The 18,304-nt window shown below is 46.0% G+C and overlaps 1 protein-coding gene across 6 annotated transcripts in view; it reads right to left on the minus strand.

The window, feature by feature from the left end:
• The window catches only part of CAMSAP3 (calmodulin regulated spectrin associated protein family member 3), a 64,920-nt gene extending 48,992 nt beyond the window's left edge, over positions 1-15,928 (minus strand). For all 6 annotated transcript variants that reach the window (XM_089533358.1, XM_089533367.1, XM_089533387.1 and 3 more), the window contains exon 1: positions 15,726-15,928. In XM_089533358.1, coding sequence (XP_089389484.1) covers positions 15,726-15,873 — 148 coding nt within the window. In that variant the 5' untranslated portion in view covers positions 15,874-15,928. The remainder of the gene's footprint in view (positions 1-15,725) is intronic.
• Positions 15,929-18,304: the final 2,376 nt, after the last annotated feature.

The following is an 18,304-nucleotide window of genomic DNA, read 5'->3' on the forward strand; positions in this document are numbered from 1 at the left end:
ATTGCTCTGCCTAGCAAACAAGCCCAGTAAGACAAACTAACAATGCTGCTTCCCATTTTCCAAGGCATTTCACTCTCTCTTTTAAAAAGGAAACATTCAAGGTATGATAGGGCTGGAGCCATGGCAGGCAGAAAGTGCATTGTCTTTAAGAGGCCTTCCACAAACCTTTCTTTGTTCTCCACATTCATACCAGCCCTCTCTACTCCCGTACCAGACGTAACAAGAAAAAGATGCCCTATGTAGATTGGCTCAGGGTAAGGGTGGGCATAATTTAGATTGGAATACTGTACTGGTAGTTCTCGGGGGGGGGGGGGGGTTTACAGGAAATTGGCATGGTTTTGGACTCTAAATTATTTAACAATGTTATACAATTCTGATATTAAAAAATTCCTGGGCTGCTCAAAAGCATACTGTTCCTCAGCTGTAAATATATTCCTTTGCTCCTCCCTGTTCTACCTGTTAGGCCTCAGGGTTTAAGTAAGAGGAGCCAATTGATCTAGCAAGCCTGAAGTCCACCCACCCTAGCTCAGGGAGCTAATCCTGCCAGCAGTCCGATTTATTTAACCAGGCAGGCCAAACAGGAAAGGTCTTGGTGTGGTACTGGTGCCAAGGCCTTGCCCTGAACCCAACCTTATTTGATTTTCTACTAACATGAACAGGCAGTGGTTAACACTTTCCTGACAGCCAAGCAAATCCAAATCAGATTCAAATGCTGAGGCTGGAAGCGTAGCTAACCTTGGTAAAGCAGGCATCCCAACAGATACTTATGCCTTAGCTTGAATCCACAGCCTCAAAGGAAGGTTTGTTCATATTTACAGACAATTTCTATAAACCCAGCTTGAAGAGCTTCCTTTCTCTTCCTTCAGCATAGGTCCAGATTTGCCATAAGATAAGAGGGATATTTTGCTATTGGCCATTTACACAAGATGGCTGCAGTTCAAGCAACAGGGCTCTGAAAGAGAAACTACCTTGAGATGGCTGCATTCCAAACTGAGCTTTCCTCAGCTTTGCCTTCTTCCTTATAGGTATCTGTGCCTATTAGTCATTATGGCAAATAAGCTACAGTGTCAGGCCCCAGCCATTTGGAGGCCCTATTATAATGTGTCTATGCACAAACATATGTGGAGATTATGTTTATCCTGTTGCTTTTACTGGATCCTCCCAATGCTATCAACAACTGAGCAATGAGGAAACAGATATTCCCTTACTACATAAAACACAGAGCAGAATGGCCACATTCTCACTTATAAAGAGATTTTTAAAATGGTGGCAGCCTGCTCAATATGCAGAACTAAAAATGTCCATTATAGGAACTTCATTAGTTCAACAGAGACATTTGACCACTTGAGTGCAGATGGAGATATATTGACAAGAGAAATGCTGAGCCCCAAAGCAAGGCTAAACACTACAGATCCTCCATGACCTTAAAGAATTGCTTCTTACCAAGCCAAACATAACACTAGCATGAAGGAGAAGGGCCTGAGAATGCAAGTTAGACAGAAGCTACACTGATGCTGCCCAAAGGTTCAAGGCAAAGAGATCCAAAGTCTCCCCACACACACTTTCAAGCTTACTGCTGTTGATCTTACTTTACAAGAGATAGAGGGGCCAGGTTGCCTGACATTTGAAAGCAGCCTGGCAAGACATGATCCTTTGCAAGACATGATCCTTCTCACTTATTTGGCCTTGAGGGTCTGACTGAGAGCACTGTTAGAGGAGAAAAGATGCTTTAACTCTTTTGCCCCTGCCCCACACCAATTGGAAATCAGTCACTCCTCACATCTTCTTTTCACAGCATGAGAGAAAGACCCAACTGGTACCAAAGGTTGCTCCACTGAAGTAGGGAGAGACAGAGGGGTCTAAGGGTTTGGGAGTTTTGAACCGGGACTCGGAGATTAAAGTCCTGGTCACCAGTGAGCCATGAAATTCACTGAGTGGCTGAGGGCCAATCTCTCTCTCTCTCATTCTCTCTCCCAACTGATTCATCTCATGGGATGCTTCGGAATATAAAATACATTTTTATGTTTATTTAATTTATATCCTGCCTTTCTCCTGACAAGATAGCAAAGGCAGCTTACCAAAATAGAGATCAGGTAAGCTGTCTGCATTTCCTGGAGTTCAAGGAGGAAATAATTGTATCCTAGCTGGTAAATGAATATAGCAGATAACAGATTATTTACAAGCAGGACTGTGGTAAAGACTTAGAAGCACCTCCTCTCTGCCACTGCCCCACTGCAGCTTATCTTCCCCTAACTACCAACAGCTCCCAAACCACATGATAAATGTCATTTTTAGTTTGGCCTTCACATGTATCGTTGACCCTCCATAACTATGGGTTCTCTATGCAAGGATTCAGCCATCCATGGCTTTAAGATATTTTAAAAATATATAAATTCCAAAAGACAAAACTTATTTTCCATCTTATGTAAGGGGCACCATTTTACTATGCCATTGTATTTAATGGGACTTGAGCAACCACAGATTTTGGTATTTGTGGGGGGTCCTTAAACCAAACCCCAGCAGATACCAAGGGCCCACTGTAGTTGATCTAATGATGATTCCTATTATAGTGCTAGAAAGTAGTCAGCCCAAGCCCCTGTCATGGAACTACTGTACCACACAGGACAAAGGTGAATTGGGCTTTTTTATTAACTAGAGAGGGCAGCCAGAAGAAAACAAGCTGTCCCAGCAGTAAAGCCCACAACAATCACGTTCCCCTTTCCTCACCTAAGAGGCATGAGATTTAAGGCCTTCAAAAATAGCAAAATGATCCCATGCAGCACCTTGATATGATAAGCCCCTAGGGTAGCCTTTGGCCACTAACCATAAAGGACACAAAACAAAAACATCTTTGAGACAACATGAGGGGCAGAGGAATCCCATGATTGCATACAGCTTTGGGCCCTGCAGGGTTTTGGGGAAATGCAGGTTGAAAATTTAATAAAAAAAGGAATCCTGCTGATCCCTTCAAACAATCACCACCACAGGAGGACACGCCATGCTGCAAAGAGAACACCTTCTGAAAGTCAACCTCAGCATGTTTCAGAGGGAAGTGGAAACTCCCAGGCCTGGGAAAAGAAGCTATCACTTCCAGCTCTTAACTTCAGCTCACGGGCAATAATCCCACAGGCACTGCTGTCTTCCCCAAAGCTGCAAACTGAACTCAAGGAGGTATCTGAACAGATGAATTAAGACTATTCAAAAGATGAAATTTATTTAAACGTGGGGTACCACATGAGAGGTTTTCCACTAACGGTGCTGGTTTCATTCTAATCTGCACTTGTGATCATGAGAAAAAGGCATGAACAAACATGGGACTGGTAAGAATAGGGAAACAGGTTTCAAAGAAACAGCAGAGTTTGAACTCAGTCCCAAACTATCCACTATACAGCATGGAAATATGTGTAAGGAGAGGTAGTGTCATCTCTTTTTTGGAACAGACAACTAGCCGTGATACAGAGAAGCAATGAAATGGGTGCACTTAGCCTCTTCCCTGTCCAGCACTGTTTTTCTCCAAATTGCCTACTCAGTCTTTCAAACAAATGTGTGTCTTCTCAGGACCAATCTGTACATGTTCCTAATGGGGGGATTTCCTTCCCACACACACACTATCTTCCTCAGAACTAGAATTTTCCTCAGGATCACAGGACAGAAAGGGTTTCCTCCATCAGCTTTATTTGCATTTTTAAAAACACATTTATTGAATGCAACACCACCATAGCTATACACATTTAAAACCCCACAAAACTGGGAAAGGTTAGGTGAAAAGCTGAGATCTGGAACTGGAAAACAGCAGTCAATCAAAGGATCTGGGCAACTCTGCCCATCCTATTACCTTTTGCTATCAACCACTTCCACTGGAAGTGCCTGTTTCTATTCAAAAAGGTTTGCTGGGCTACCATTATCCATTTTGAAGTTAGTACTTCATTTGGGCCTAAGGTAGCAAAGACAATTGTGGTTGAAACACCTTGAGCACTTACTAATCCATGTTAAGTCATGACTTAAGCATGAAGATGTGCCCTGAAGTGCTGAATGGCAATTCTGAAACAAGCGAACAGTTTGCTAGCACAGAGGGATAGGTTGTGTTTCTTATGAGGCAACTCAAGCCAAAAGGAGCTGATCGAGTTCCACCTGTGTCTGTTCTTTTGTTCTTTCAGGCTGAGATGGCCAGAAAGGGAATGAGCCAAAGAGCACTCTTTCTTTCTTTTCACAAAGCAGCAGCTTCTTCAACCCATTGTGGATCATCCCTAGGCCTCAGTAGGTCTGTTCTGCTGCCAGCACCTAAAACTACAGGGGCTTGTACAAGGCCACGTGACAAAATCATCCAAGGAACTAAGCCAGAGGGGTGAAAGCAAAACCTGTAACTTAACACAGCACCACACCTCCCCAAGAAAGCAGGTCCAAACGTGCAATGGCAGCCCCAGGGTGTAAGTAATGTGGCCTGAAATGACATCAGCTGTGTAATATAAAACATTCTTCCCGTTATCACTGACGCCTGCTACTAGGACATCTTTTTCCAGACAAAGGGTTCTTCCTCTAGTGCAAGAGAGTGGCAATGTTGGCTCTCTCAAACCTTTAGACTTCACATCCCAGAAGCTCTATCCAACAGGGCCAAAGGTAAAACAGAGTTGGAGCCCAAAACATCTGGAGGAAGACAAGTCTCCCATCCCTTCTCTAAATCACTCATCCAAGCAGCAGGACTAGTGAAATAAAGCCCAACACTGACATACCTTATTCAATGGCAAAAGGTGTATCTCAGGAACAAGCTTGAAAAAGCAGAAACTCGAGATAAGCAAAACACAGTATTTGAGCGATCAGGAAGGAAAGAGATGGAACCTGATGTTGCCAGGAAGTAGACAAATATGGATCAGTCCCCTTGTAAGCACAGCCACAGCAGGCAGAGGCAGGTGAAATGTTTCTCTCTAGAGCCCAAGATCATGAGGCCCTTTGATCAATAAAATGGACGGCATATAGCCCAAACAGATCAACAGAAAGGATAGTAATAGAAACCAGGAGGACTCTTTTCAGAGCAACAAAGGAAATTCATATTGTTCTGAGGTACCAAAATGGGCTGTGCCTTTCTGAATTCACATGAGAATTGCATCTTTGAATACCTTCCCTGTCCTGTAAGTAGTGTGGGAGGCTAAAATCTCTTTCTCCCCCTCTCCTGGGTATCCTAGGAGGTTCTTTTTTTAAACACTGTTTACATTAAAAAGCCACATACCTTTTAAATCCTTTTTAAAGGATTCAGAAGCCCTCTTACCTAGGGTTTCAAATGAGCAGATGCCCTCTCAAACTTACACAAGCTATTGTGGCAATGGGAGATACCCCCTCCAATGCAAGTATCACCTTATGAACTGGTATTTTCCTCAGAAAAACACAGTAAGGCTAAATCTCTCCCTTGAACAAACTCCTCCACTTGTAGCTTGAAGCAGTTTGGCCTATTTTAGATTCACAGTTGACTGCCTGTGGAGATAGGGCCTATATTTATTGAGGCCCAAGAAGGGTCATATTTTTAAGAAAACTACTGGGCACACCAAAGCAAAATATAGTGGTGGGGGAAGTGCAGCACAGAAATATTTTAACTTTCAAATACTGCTGATATGGGAAATAATTCCCCTGCTTGAGGACTGGAATCACTTTTATTGAGAATCAGCTGTCAAGTTCACAACTAGTCATTATCATGCAGGTAGACTGGTCTGGTTAGACACAAGTTAACATCGGAAGATATTGGGTACCCTAGAACATGCATCAAACATAGAACATTACAGGTCTTGTACACTACAACAGCCACTCTCAATCTTTTTACTTTGGAAAAACCTTGAAATAATTTTCACGTCTCAGGAAACTCCTGCATTAAAAAATAATATTAAGTGTACACCTCAAAAAATGTGTTTCTTTCCAGACACCATCTGTCATAGAACCAACCTCTAGTGAACTCTTGTGGAACCCTAGGCTTTGACAAACCCTGGGCTAAGAGGTTTGACTGAAGCCAGGAAACTGTTTTGAAAAATCACATGTGGGAGTCTTAGCCAAGCAGCCGGATTAGAGAGAAAAACAAGCAGGGCAGCAGTCACCTCCCTGTCCCCCTCCTTCTTGCAACGCCAAGGTCACAGCTCAGGCTCTACACCAGGGTCACAGACAAGCAATGGGGAAGAACACAACAAGCTGCCTATAAGACAGGGGTGGGAATCCTGTGCCCTTCCAGATGTTGTTGAATTGCAATTCCCAGCAGTCCAAACTAGCACAAGAATGCTGTCAGTTGCAGTTCAATAACATCTAGAATGCCACACAAACTGCAAGGGCAACCTTATAGAGCCCAAAGATGTGTCACTTGTGAGTCAAGGTAAAGGAAGACCATATACTCTCAATTTCTTTTAAGAAGACACATACTAGATCAGGCTACAGGCTTGATTGTATCCAAAGTCCTGTTTCCTACCATAATCAACCAGGTGTCTAAAAGAGGTCCACAAGTAAGACATAATGGCAAAAGCCCCTTCCAAACTGTTTGCCAGCAATTAGTATTCAAAAGCATGCACACAGGCCCCATTAGTAGTGTGGGATATCTCTAGCCTCCATAAATTTCTCTAATCCTTTTTTAAAGTCTTCGAAATTGGTGGAGAGTCCCACATTCCATAACAAATTCCATAATTTAACTGTGTGTTTTGAGAATAAATACTTCTATTTGACCTGAAGCCCCCACTACTCAGCTTTAGTAGTTCATCCCAGATTCTATTATGTATTATGAGAAAGGAAGATAAACCTTCACCACATCCACTTTCAAAATATAAAGCACAATTGTATACATCTGATATCCCATCCCACCTTACATGCCTTGTCCCCCACTAAATAAGACAATTTAAAATATTGCCAACTTTTTCACAGAAGTTTTCCTCTGATCACTTTCGCTTTTCTTTTTTTGTGCCACTGAAATCCATGGAAAAAAGTAATATCTCATGAGAACAACAGCAAGGATGGAGAACCACTGGCCATGCAGGAGTTTTTGACTATAATTCCCACAGTCCCTTACCATTGTTCATATTGGGTGACACTGATAGGAGATGTAGATCAAAACATCTGAAGGTCCAAGGGTTTTCAAAAGGGGAGGGGATGAAATAAGAAGGCAAAGGAAGAACATCTATGCCAACAGCTTCCCCCATGGTGGGGCCCTCACTACAAGGTACATTTTGGAAGAAGCTTCTGCACCATCCTAGTAGTGTGCCATGAGAATTCAATCAGGGGTCTGCAGACCTAGCTATTATCCACTTGCAAGGGAACAAGCCACCAAGTGGCAGAGATGGGCACTGGTAGATTAACCTAGCTTAGATATGAAACCAAGGAAGAATGTCTCAGAGAAGGCTCTGGCAACCTCCTGTCTCCCCCAGCAGTTTTGATACAGTAGAACTGTTACCTGGAAGGAAGGAAAGCTACAAATACTTTAGTTCAGAACCTTTCCCCCCACACTACTGAAAATGTCTGGCTCACTCCAGCTTGTAGACTAGATAGAAAGAGCTGCATGGCAAGTCTAAGACTAACACAGAATTAAACTAGCAAGAGACAAGTGAGGCAACATATACTCCACCATGTAAAAGACTCAGGGTTACAGAATACCAGAGATAATGGAGGCTGGACAATGGCTGCTCTAAGCCAAGACAGATCAAGGACCAAGCCAGTTTTCTACAAAGGCGTACTACTCTTTCAACAATTACCCACTACAATACTAGAATTCAAGCAGTAGTTCTTATGGTCACATGCAAAGATTGTAGAATATGGCATCACTAGAGTGAAAGAGAGATGGTCTAATTTATAAACTGGGATTATAAACAGTTTCTCAGTCTGCAGTAACTGAAAACTACTACAATAATACTAACAAACCTTTTATTAATAACCCAAAGGTTAACCAGGTTTGGAATAGTAATCTGATTTATGAAAATATATGGCAATATGTACATACACATAGTCATGGTCACTGAACCAGGCAGAGCTCAGGTTAATTCTCAAAGTCATTTTCAGTGACCCAGGCTATGACTGCACCTTAAAAGCCTCTTAGATATAGTGCCAGGATATGTACCACGACATGAGTTGTTCAGGAGTTTACCTGAATGTATGGAGGACTAAATGGGTAGTAGGGACATGGGCATGCATACAAGCTCCTACTCCCCAAAATCCATACACCTGCCAGAATCAGAGACCTTTGTGCATAATAATAATAATGATCAAAATTTTGGAAAAGCGGGTTACAAATAAACTATATTATTATTATTATTATTATTATTATTATTATTATTATTATTATTCCGCTTAATCACTTGTAATCCAAGCAGATTACAATAAAACAAGATACAGTTAAAATTCTAAAAAAAAAACTATCCCTCCCCCCCCCAGTATAAAAACATAGTAATCCTAAAAAGAGATTAAACCAGAGAGATATTAAAACAATAGTATAAAATCAGTTAAAATCAGTGGAAGATTTGTAAAAAAGAACTGTATAGCAGGGGTCCAGATAGGATGGAAAAGGGGATGGAGAAAAAAGGAGAGAAGTGAAGGGGGAGGGGGCAGGAAAATAGAAGTGGACCTAGTCTGGAAAGGCCTGCCAGAAGAGATACGTCTTAATAGCCTTCTTAAAGGTTTCCAAGTTGGTAATCTGACGGATCTCGTCTGGCAGGTCGTTCCAGAGTCTAGGAGCAACTGCTGAAAAGGAACGCTGAGTCACTGCCAAAAGTCTAGTCCTCTTTGGTTGAAGCAGATTCTTCCAAGCAGAATGAAGAGTACGGGGAGGATGATATGGGAGAAGGCGTTCCTGCAAGAAGTCAGGACCCAAGCCATGTAGGGCTTTAAAGGTTAAAACCAACACTTTGTATCTTGCCCAGAAATTAACAGGCAGCCAGTGAAGGGATTTTAAAACTGGTGTGATGTGGGCAAATCTAGATTTGCCAGTAACCAGCCTGGCTGCCATATTCTGTACCAGTTGAAGTTTCTTAACTTGACACAGAGGTAGCCCCATGTAGAGCACATTACAAAAGTCGAGCCGAGAGGTTACCAGCGCATGTACTACTGCATCATTCATGAAGGTCTGCAAAAGGCTCTTGGCCAAACACAATTAGGGAATTCTACTGACTGGGAATCTGACCAGACAGGGCTCCTGCTCATGAGACCTTTGTAACATCATTCAGGCAAAGGCAGCTCAGAACATGAAGGTCTCTAATGCTGCCAGCTGCACTGCGATATTCAGGAAGTGGGGCTGCCATGTGCAGCCACATCCCCATCATTCATTCATCCCATCAAGCTTGAATGGGGCTTCATTCTTGAGCAGAACATCTGAACATCTACAAGGAACAGAACAACTACAGGTTCCATATTGATCTTAGCCTAGCAGATGTTCAATATTTCCACAAACCACACAGCTAAAAACATTTCCAACACAATCAACATGTTGTCTGTGAAATTTTGGGAACTGTAATCCAAAAAAACCTTTTCCAAGCTTTGTCTCAGTGCTTGTCAAGAACAAGAAAGAATTAGGGCATTAGCCCCTACATCTATAGGGCAGTTACAAAGCCCTTGAAGAGCTCAGGAAAGTATTAACAAAAACTGACAGGTCAGTTCCTACCACTACAATGACACTAATTCAGTCAAGTTACACTAGCTATCAGTCTTCTGGGGACAGTCTTCTGGGGACTCAACTCATGGCACTCTAGCTTGACCACAGCAAGCCAGACTCTGCCAAAAATAAGGTCAAATGAGGCATCCAGGACTTGGATTCCATGGATGAAGCCACAGCTTCATGGTTAAAGTGAGGAACAATACAACACCACAAAGGACTGAGGCATGATAAGGCTTTTGTTTTGTTTCTTGCCAAATTCCTTTCTCATAGGAAAGCAAAACTGCTTAGTACTCACTTTGCCTCATTTTCCTTACCAACAATGGATAGTGATTGCCATTTAATTAGATCAAAGAAACACAAAGGATTAAGACAAAAAAACTGGTTAAAATTTTGTATCTATAGCTTTACAAACCACACTCTCAAAAGGGTGTTTGAGGAAACACCCTTTGAGGAAAGGGTGTTCCAGGACTTTGAGAAAATCTCAGAGTCACTATGAGAAATCTTAAGGATCCAGCAGACTAGTAAAAAGACATAAGAGGGCTCAAGAAGATGCCTCACTTCTACCTATAAGACAATGTTGGGGCAAAGTAAGTTTCTTCAGAAATCCAGAACCACTTAAACAAAAACAAGAAATGACTAGCAACTCAGATGGATTTTCAGAGAGCAAAACAGTGTTATGTTGTTTGGTGTTTACGAGGGCTAGCCAGCATAGCCAATAGGCATGCTAGCAGGGCGTGATGGAAGTTGTAGTTAAACACATCTACAGGTCACAAGGTTCAGGAAAGCAGTTCTACACAGTTCCAAAAGAAATCAAAGTGATAGACCAGAAGAGTACCATGACATGAGTACCCATTACTGCTCAAGCTTTATACAAACAAAATAAAGCTGATTTAAAAGGTTTGAAAGTAGTAGAATGTAATGTTCCTAAGAGGTCTTTCATAAGGGGCAGTACAACTCAAGATTTTTATTTGTGATTGAAATGAAATAATGGGGAAAATGTGGCCCTGCAGATTGCACTACAGTTCCCATTAGCCCTAGATACACTGGTGAGAGATGGGACTTGTACTACAACAATATCTGAAAGGATACAAGTTCTCTACCCCTGTTATAGATAGTGAAAATGTTCAGAAGTTTGGGACATTACACAGAGTAGAATTCAAATGAATGTAAATGACAAACAGCAGCACTGAAACACCACTAAAGGCCATATTGATATATGTATTTTGATGCTGATGTGTATATGCATTCCCGTACAGTTGGATACATGCAACTGGAACTTAGTCAGAAAATCACATAATCCCCCCCCCCAAAAAAAAAAACACCCTCAAAATATCAAGTAAATGGCTAGCTGCTAACAGTATCAAAAAGGCCTTTAGGGTTTTTTTGTCATCAGTATAAGCTAAGAAAGAACTGACAGTGTGATGCTATTGTCAAAAAAGGCTTCACCAATGGAAGGAAGCTACCAAATATTAGTAAAAGTGTTCCATTTAGCACTGGTTAATCCTAGATATTACCTTCTAGGAAACACAGCAAAGGCAAGATTAGAAGAATGCACGGCAGAGTTAGCAAAATATATAAAAAGGCTGATGGAGAGACAATTTGTAGGAAAGACAGGAGGCAAGACAACACATTTATTGTATTTTTATACAGTCCTTTCCTCCCATGTCCATGTAGTTGAAGTCTGTAATTGGATACTCTGTTTTATCCTCACTATCATTTTGTCAGATTGGTTAGACTCACAGATGGTGATTTTGCACAAGATCACCCTGTGAGCTTCAGGACTATTAAAGGATTTGAACCCAGAACTTCTCAATCTACATCTTTCCTGTAGCAGGAAGAAAACACAAAAATCCACCTGGATCCACACACAAAAACTGGCGTGCTGTCCAACAATTCATCAGGATCAAGACAGGCAAACAGCCAACAGGTTCCAGACACAGAAAAATAGATTTCAGGGGGGAGGGGGGGCAGGGAGCATGAGGGACTGCTTTGTGACAAGGAAGAGCAAAACACCAGACACCCAGGTTGGTTATCAGAATAACTTCCCATAAAATTAGCACCATCTTAGAATCTTTCTGTTGGGCTGAGCAGAACTAAATGACCCCAGTCTTGGGTATTCTTCTAGGAGAGCAGAAAGTATTCATGAATCCAAAATACTGAACTGTATACAACATGTGTCCCACCCTACTACATTCAATACACTCTCCCCTGACTGACACTGATACATCTCATTTATGACTAATCATTCTACATTTCAGGAAGACTCTAGATACTTTTGCCCAATTACACAAAGTATCCACTTGGTTGAATATTCCAGGACACTGGGCTATGGTGAATCCTATCCGGGCTTTATTTCATTCCTTGTATTTTACTTGCCAATTTGGCAAATGGTATATAGTTTGCATGCTGGTTCTGGAGGGAATAGTTTGGTGTAAGGGAACAATAGGCTAACTATTCTGTAAAGATATTGTTTTATTCTTGGCATTTCTGGTGGAGGAAAAAAAACGACACTTGAGATATGCTACAATAGTTGATGCTCAAGTTGCCATGACCATTCAACTCACAGAGCAGTGACACCAAAACAGAAGGGACAAAAAGGTTCAGTCCCAGCTAACTAGATCACTGATCAGGTCGAAGGCTTGGGCAAATACTCTAGGCTGGGTGCTGTTGATCCGTCTGTTCCTGACCCACACTTTGCTACAAACCCTGAAGGGTAGGGACTGCCCCAATTTGTGAAACAAAACACAGGGGATCCAATTCACAGGGAGGATTAATTTAAGCATGCCACCATAATACACATAACTATTAGCAACTAGACATGAATGTACAACGCACAACATCAGACCGGAAACCCTGTCAAAAGGTCAATAGGTTCCTGATCCAGTTACAGAGAAGGTTTCAGTTGTTGGACACATAAGCCAAATGGCCCAACCCACATTGTACAACACTGCTGTTCAAGCCTACAGTCAAAAGCTGAGCTGACAGAGATAGGCCACATCTCCCAGGATATTCCAGGCTCCCTTTTTTAGCTTTCAGTAAATGAAGGTGTCTGGTGGAATAAAATACGCAGGCAATCGTGTGCATCCAGTAAAGCAAAGTTGCAATCAGCTTCTAATATCTTAATCAATGTGTACAAAGCACTGGAATGAGCAGTAAGTACCGCAACCATGTTTTAAAACAATGAAAATGTTAAATTACTTAGTACAATTTATGTTAAATGCAGATCTTGTTTTGGCCGTTTTGCTTCTTTTCAGTGGTTTCTATGTTGAATCTTTAGATCCAACTAACACTGTAACGCTGCTACTTCGGTACCTATTGATGACTCCTCTCCACCACACCACCAGTCATTTATTTTTGTAGGTAAAAGTAGCATGTGCACTCTTCTGGTACAGGGGCAGACAACTGTTAGGCTTTGAAAGGCTTGTTTTACAAACACAAAGGGGCATCAAAGCTCCAGTCGAAAGCTATGATGGACCTAAGCAGGCAAATTTCTTCGCACTTCCCTGGACTTTGAACCCAGCACTGGCTCCACAGGGCTGCTCATTCTGGCCTCCGTCCAAGGCAAATGACAAGGCCTGGTCCCTTCTGTCACAGAGTCCTGCTTGTGTGTCATCAGTGTGACACAGAAGGGCAGGGACAAGGGGAACCTGTTCTCGTTTGGTTTGATCAGATTGTATGTTTGTACTAACTCCCAACTAGAGAACTGGTCACCCAATTACACCCTTGAGAGAACATGCCAAAGGCACAAGGCATTTCTAGGATCCACCAGTTTACTCCACTCTTTTCCTTCTGTTGCTTCACAGAATGGCGGTTGCACTTCACCTAAGAGACAGTCACATTTTATCAGTGGCAGTGGGAGGAGGCAGTTTCTGGGCAGAAAAACACTGGAAAGAGGGCAGGAAGAAGAGTTGCTCATTGTCCCATAACCTCACAAGCCATTCCCCTGTTCCAAGCTCTCAGGCTGGCTTGCAGCCCAGCAGGCTTCAAACCCTATTATGTTACTTCCAGGTCAGCAGTCTCAGAGGAATGCTCCACACACAAACACACACACACACAGGAGGTGGCCTGTCAACCCCACACCTCCCTGATATAACCCCTTAGACTTTGAACAATACCAAGTGTTCAGGCCTCCACTTCAACATAGAAAGGCAGGGGCAGTTCATAATGGTACCCATGCCTGGTTTGAGCCCATCACCACACTCCAGAGCCACACAAGGCTATCTGTTCTGGAGCAACACTATGGAAACTGTGAGCTAGAAGAATAAGAAGCACATAGGCCCCAATGTCTTTTTAGTAGCCAGGTGAGGATGGAGCCAGGCAGAGGAAGCAAGATCTGGGTCAGAAGGGACACCAGACTGGGAAGACAATACCCACTTGGATGAAAAATGTCTGCTACCCTTTCTCTTCCCTGCCTCCGTCATGCGTGGAAGCAAAGGCAATCTGCAAATCCTCACAGGACATTAATTCCAGGCCTGGCAGAAACAAAAGAAGAGCAGGGTTGCCAAGATGCAGAGCGCTCCTGGGCCCGGCATTGCTAGAGGACCAAGCGAAGGATGCACAGTGGCCTTTCAGCAATGCCTGTTTGGATCCCCAGTGCCAAGGTGAGACCAGAGGACCAAGCCCTGCCCTGGCATCCCCAGGATAACGCTAACTGCCTCCCACCTCAGTCTTCCCCCCCCCCCCCAAAGCAGCCAGAAACAAGGGAAAGAATGGCACTTAACAGCTAAGGCCATGCTCCTGGCACTATTTTTCCTTCAGGAGTGTATGGAGAGGCCATGATGCCACTGAACAAAGGTAAACACCTTCGGGTTGGGATCCTGTTCCCAGGATCTTGCCAAAGGCCTCAACTAGGGTGGGGCAGTGATGATGGGGACCCAAGCAGACATGGGGGCCCTGGGCAGAGAGCCCATTGCGAGGAGCCTCTGGTCTGACTTGAGAGCATCCCAGTCATGCAGGCTCTGCACATGAGGATGACAAAAGCCCACACCAAACGATGGCTAAGGAAAGGGAGGAGGGGGCCAGAAGCAGCCATCGCTGCAGAGAGCCCCCCCGCGCCCCATCGTCCCCAGTCCAGAAGGCACGATGGGGCAGCCCTCCCACCCCAGTGCTGCCAGTCTGGGCAAAGGGGGCACCTGCCCTCTGGAGAAAAGGGGCCAAGAGGGCTCTGCCAGCCCCGCCCGACTGAGCCAAGCCCATTGTCAGCCCTGGAGGGATGGAAGGGGCCCCAGGCAGAGCAGCCCCACCGGACCCCCTTTCTCCTCCCTCCCTCTCCGAAGAGAAAGGGCAAAGGGGAGGGGGGCTGAGAAGAGGAGGGAGTGGGGCTCCCCAGCCAGACCCAGGACCAGGCACGTCCTCCTTTCCCAGGACGCGCCCTCCCCTCCCGCCTTCTCCTGCCCAGGACCAGGAGGGATCTCAAAACGCCCTCCATTTTGAGCAGGGCTAAGCAGCACGGATCTAGGTTGGGGCGAGGGGTTTGTAGCTTTTAGGTGGGTCCTCCCTTGTTGCTTAAAGGTCCTCCATTTGGCGATGGGAGGACAAGCTGCCCTCTCCCCCAGCCTTGAAGAGAGGGAGGGGACGGGTCCCCAGAAGGAGGGGGCATCTCCCTCTCCCCCTCTGGCCCAGATCAAGGAGGAGGGGAAGGAAAGGGCTCCCCCTGCCTGCCTTCTTCCCTCCATCCTTCTCCTCTGGCAGAGATGGACTCCTTTGCCAGCAACGCAAACCCCAGATCCTTCCTTCCTTCCTCCTCTCTCGCAGGAAATGGATCGAGGAGGGAAATACAAGGTTCCCCTGCCATGCAACACCAGACCCCTCCTGCCTTCCTCGCCCTCCGACAGAGACCTGGAAGGACGCAAGGGGGAAGCAAGGAAGGAAGGGCTCCCCGCCGCCGCCACGAGCCTGGCTCCCTCCCTCCCTCTCCTTCAACCCTTTTCTCCCTTCCTTCCTTCCTTCCTTCCTTCCTTCCTTCCTCCCAGCTGTTTCTTTCCTTTCCTTCCTCCAACCCAGCTCTTCCTTCCTTCCTCCCAGCTCCTTCTTTTTTTCCCTTCCATCCCTCCCTCCCTCCCTCCCAGTTCTTCCTTCCTTCCTTCCTTCTCTCCCTTTCTCCCTCCTTGCCTTGCCTGCCTACCTGCTCCGCCGTAGCCCTTAGCCAGGACCCAGGCCAGGCTGGCGGCGCTGCGTGCGCGGGCGAAGTCGTACTGGTCCAGGGGCTTGATCTCGGGCACCAGGAAGCTCTTCCTCATGGCCGCGGCTGCAGAGGGGGCAGCGGCCACCATGGCCCCGCCGACGGGCTGCTGCTGCTGCTGCTGCTGGGGATGGCCTCCTCCTCCTTCTCCTGCAGCAGGGAGACGCAAGCGAGGCGGAGGAGGCGGAGGCAGCCGCCCAGCGCATCCCCTGCCTTCCCTCCCGCCCGGCGCTTCCTCCTCCTCCTCCTCCTCCTCCTCCTCCTTCTCTCAGGTGCAGCAGGCGCCCGCCTCGCCTCCCAGCCCCCCCGACACACGCTCCCACGTGATGCAAGCTGTCAGTCACCGAGCGGGGGCGGGGCTTGCAGTCAGGTAATGGCCCTGGGGGGGGAGGGGAGGGGGGGGACTGGCGCATCATTCATGCCTGCCTGCTTTGCAAAAGGGCCCAGCAGCCGCTGCCGCCACTAGGCTGGCCCTTGCCTTTGGAAGGGGCAGGCTTCGGTGTCCTCCTTCCCCCGGACGCCTCCGCCCTTACATTTCTCAAGCCTCCCTTTGTCCGGGAGGGACGCCACCTCCTCCACCTGCCCTTCGGAGCATCGCGGAGAGGCGCGGACTGGCATTCTTCGATCTAGCAGGGTTCTTAGTTTGGGTTTTTATTTGGCCATGCCTTGCCTTGCCTTATGTCCTGGATCAAGGCCTCTCTTTGGCGGTGCCTTGTCCTCCTTTTTAGGGTTATGAGGACGCCTGTTGCCCTGGGCCTTTCTCGCCTTCTGTCCAGGAGGAATTCCAAAAGGCCCTCCCTCCAAGAAACGCGGGCCCATATTAGCGCCTTTTAGGTCTTTTGATTGTGTGTCCCATTTTCTTTCTGGAAAGGCCTGAGTCTGGCGGGGCCTGGGCCCGTTTTGGTGGTGGGTGAGGCCACCTGGACCCTCCAGGCCTCAGGGCCAGGAGCAGGCCCCAAATGCCCTCCAGAAGCAGGGGCCTCTAGTTCTGTGAAGCGTTTTCAAAGCTTGTCTTTGGCCAGGTCCCCCTTTTTTCGTGAGCGTCCTCCATCTGGCCATTTCAAGCCTTTTTTCTGCCCGGGAGGAGTTCCAGAATGCTCCCCTTTGGAGCATGAGTGTACATGGCTAGGAGTGTGGCTCGCTGTGCTTCAACCTGCCTGGCGTTTTCCTGGAAGGTGCTGCATTTGGGGGCCCCTCTTGAGCCCCATTGCTCCTCCTCACCCGCCGCCAAAGCAGCAGCAGCAGCAGCAAAGAGGGAGGCGGCTGGGAGAGCCTCTCCTCCTCCACAACTAGCCAGCCAGCCACCCTCCTCCGCCTGGCCCTTCTTCCCCATTGCCTAGCCTGGAAACGAAAGCCCAGCCCTCTTTCTCTCTCGCTCTTTCCACACACAAAGGAGCCGCAGCAGCTCCCTCCTCCCCAGTCACACCTCCTCCTCCTCCTCCTCCTCCATGTTGGCAGGCAAGGCAGCACCCCCCCCCCCCGGCCTGGCAGCCTAGTGTGGTGTGTCGTGTCGTTTCCCACCTATAGCCACCCTAAGACAAACCTATCTATCATGGGGTTTTCTTTGTTCAGAGGGGGGTTGCCATGGCCTTCCCCTGAGGAGGCTGAGAGAGTGTGACTTGGTCAAAGGCACCCCAGTGGGTTTCACTGCCAAGCTGGGAATCGAACCCCGGTCTCCAGATACAGCCCTCCATACCATACCTCCCTCTGAATATCCGTAAGCCGCTCTGAGAGCCTTTAGGGCTGAAGAGCAGGGTGTAAATACCCTAAATAAATAAATATCTTAACTACTGTATATACTCATGTATAAGTCTAGAAATTTTAGTCAAAAAATTGACCCCAAAAACCTGGGTCAGCCTATCCAGGGGTCAATATAAGTCCTGTACTTTGAGCCATCCCCTTTCTCAGAATAGAGTGGTAAAAGGCAAGAGTTTAGTCCATCCTGGGAGCAACAACAAGAAGCATGGATCCTTTCTGCTCTCTCATCCATCCAGCCTTTAGGATGAGCACAAACAGTTATACCTGACAGAATTTTCAAAGTTCTTTGGCATCATTTTCCCTTGTTAGATGCCCCTAAGTTTTACCCTCGACTTATCCATGGGTCATATCAAAATCCATAATTTTGGCCTCAAAACCTGCACTCAACTTATACATGAGGTTGATTTATAGTTGAGTATATACTGTAAGAAGAGAAAACAGCAAAAGGCAGGCCTATGACTTAACATCTTCCATTTGTTTTTCTCTACCTACATAGGAGCCTGTGGCTTCACAATGGAAGGAGACATGCTGGATTTCCCCCTCCCCGCAAAAAAATCTTTAAATTGCAAATAGACATTCAATTTCCTTGACTTAGAAAATCTCCCAGTAACCCCATGGCCAAAAAGGGGGAGGTGCCAGCCTGCAGATAGCCCTCCCTATCATCTGAACTAAGACCAGAAACAGAAAATGCAGGTTAACTATGGTGGGATACAGATCGCCCCTTTGGGGTGGCCTGCACCCGCCCCTTTCCCCAATGGATTGGG

This window comes from Sceloporus occidentalis, unplaced genomic scaffold, assembly GCF_023333645.1.
Source record: "Sceloporus occidentalis isolate IW3139 unplaced genomic scaffold, rSceOcc1.0.p SCAF_1, whole genome shotgun sequence".
NCBI classification, from domain to species: Eukaryota; Metazoa; Chordata; class Lepidosauria; order Squamata; family Phrynosomatidae; genus Sceloporus; species Sceloporus occidentalis.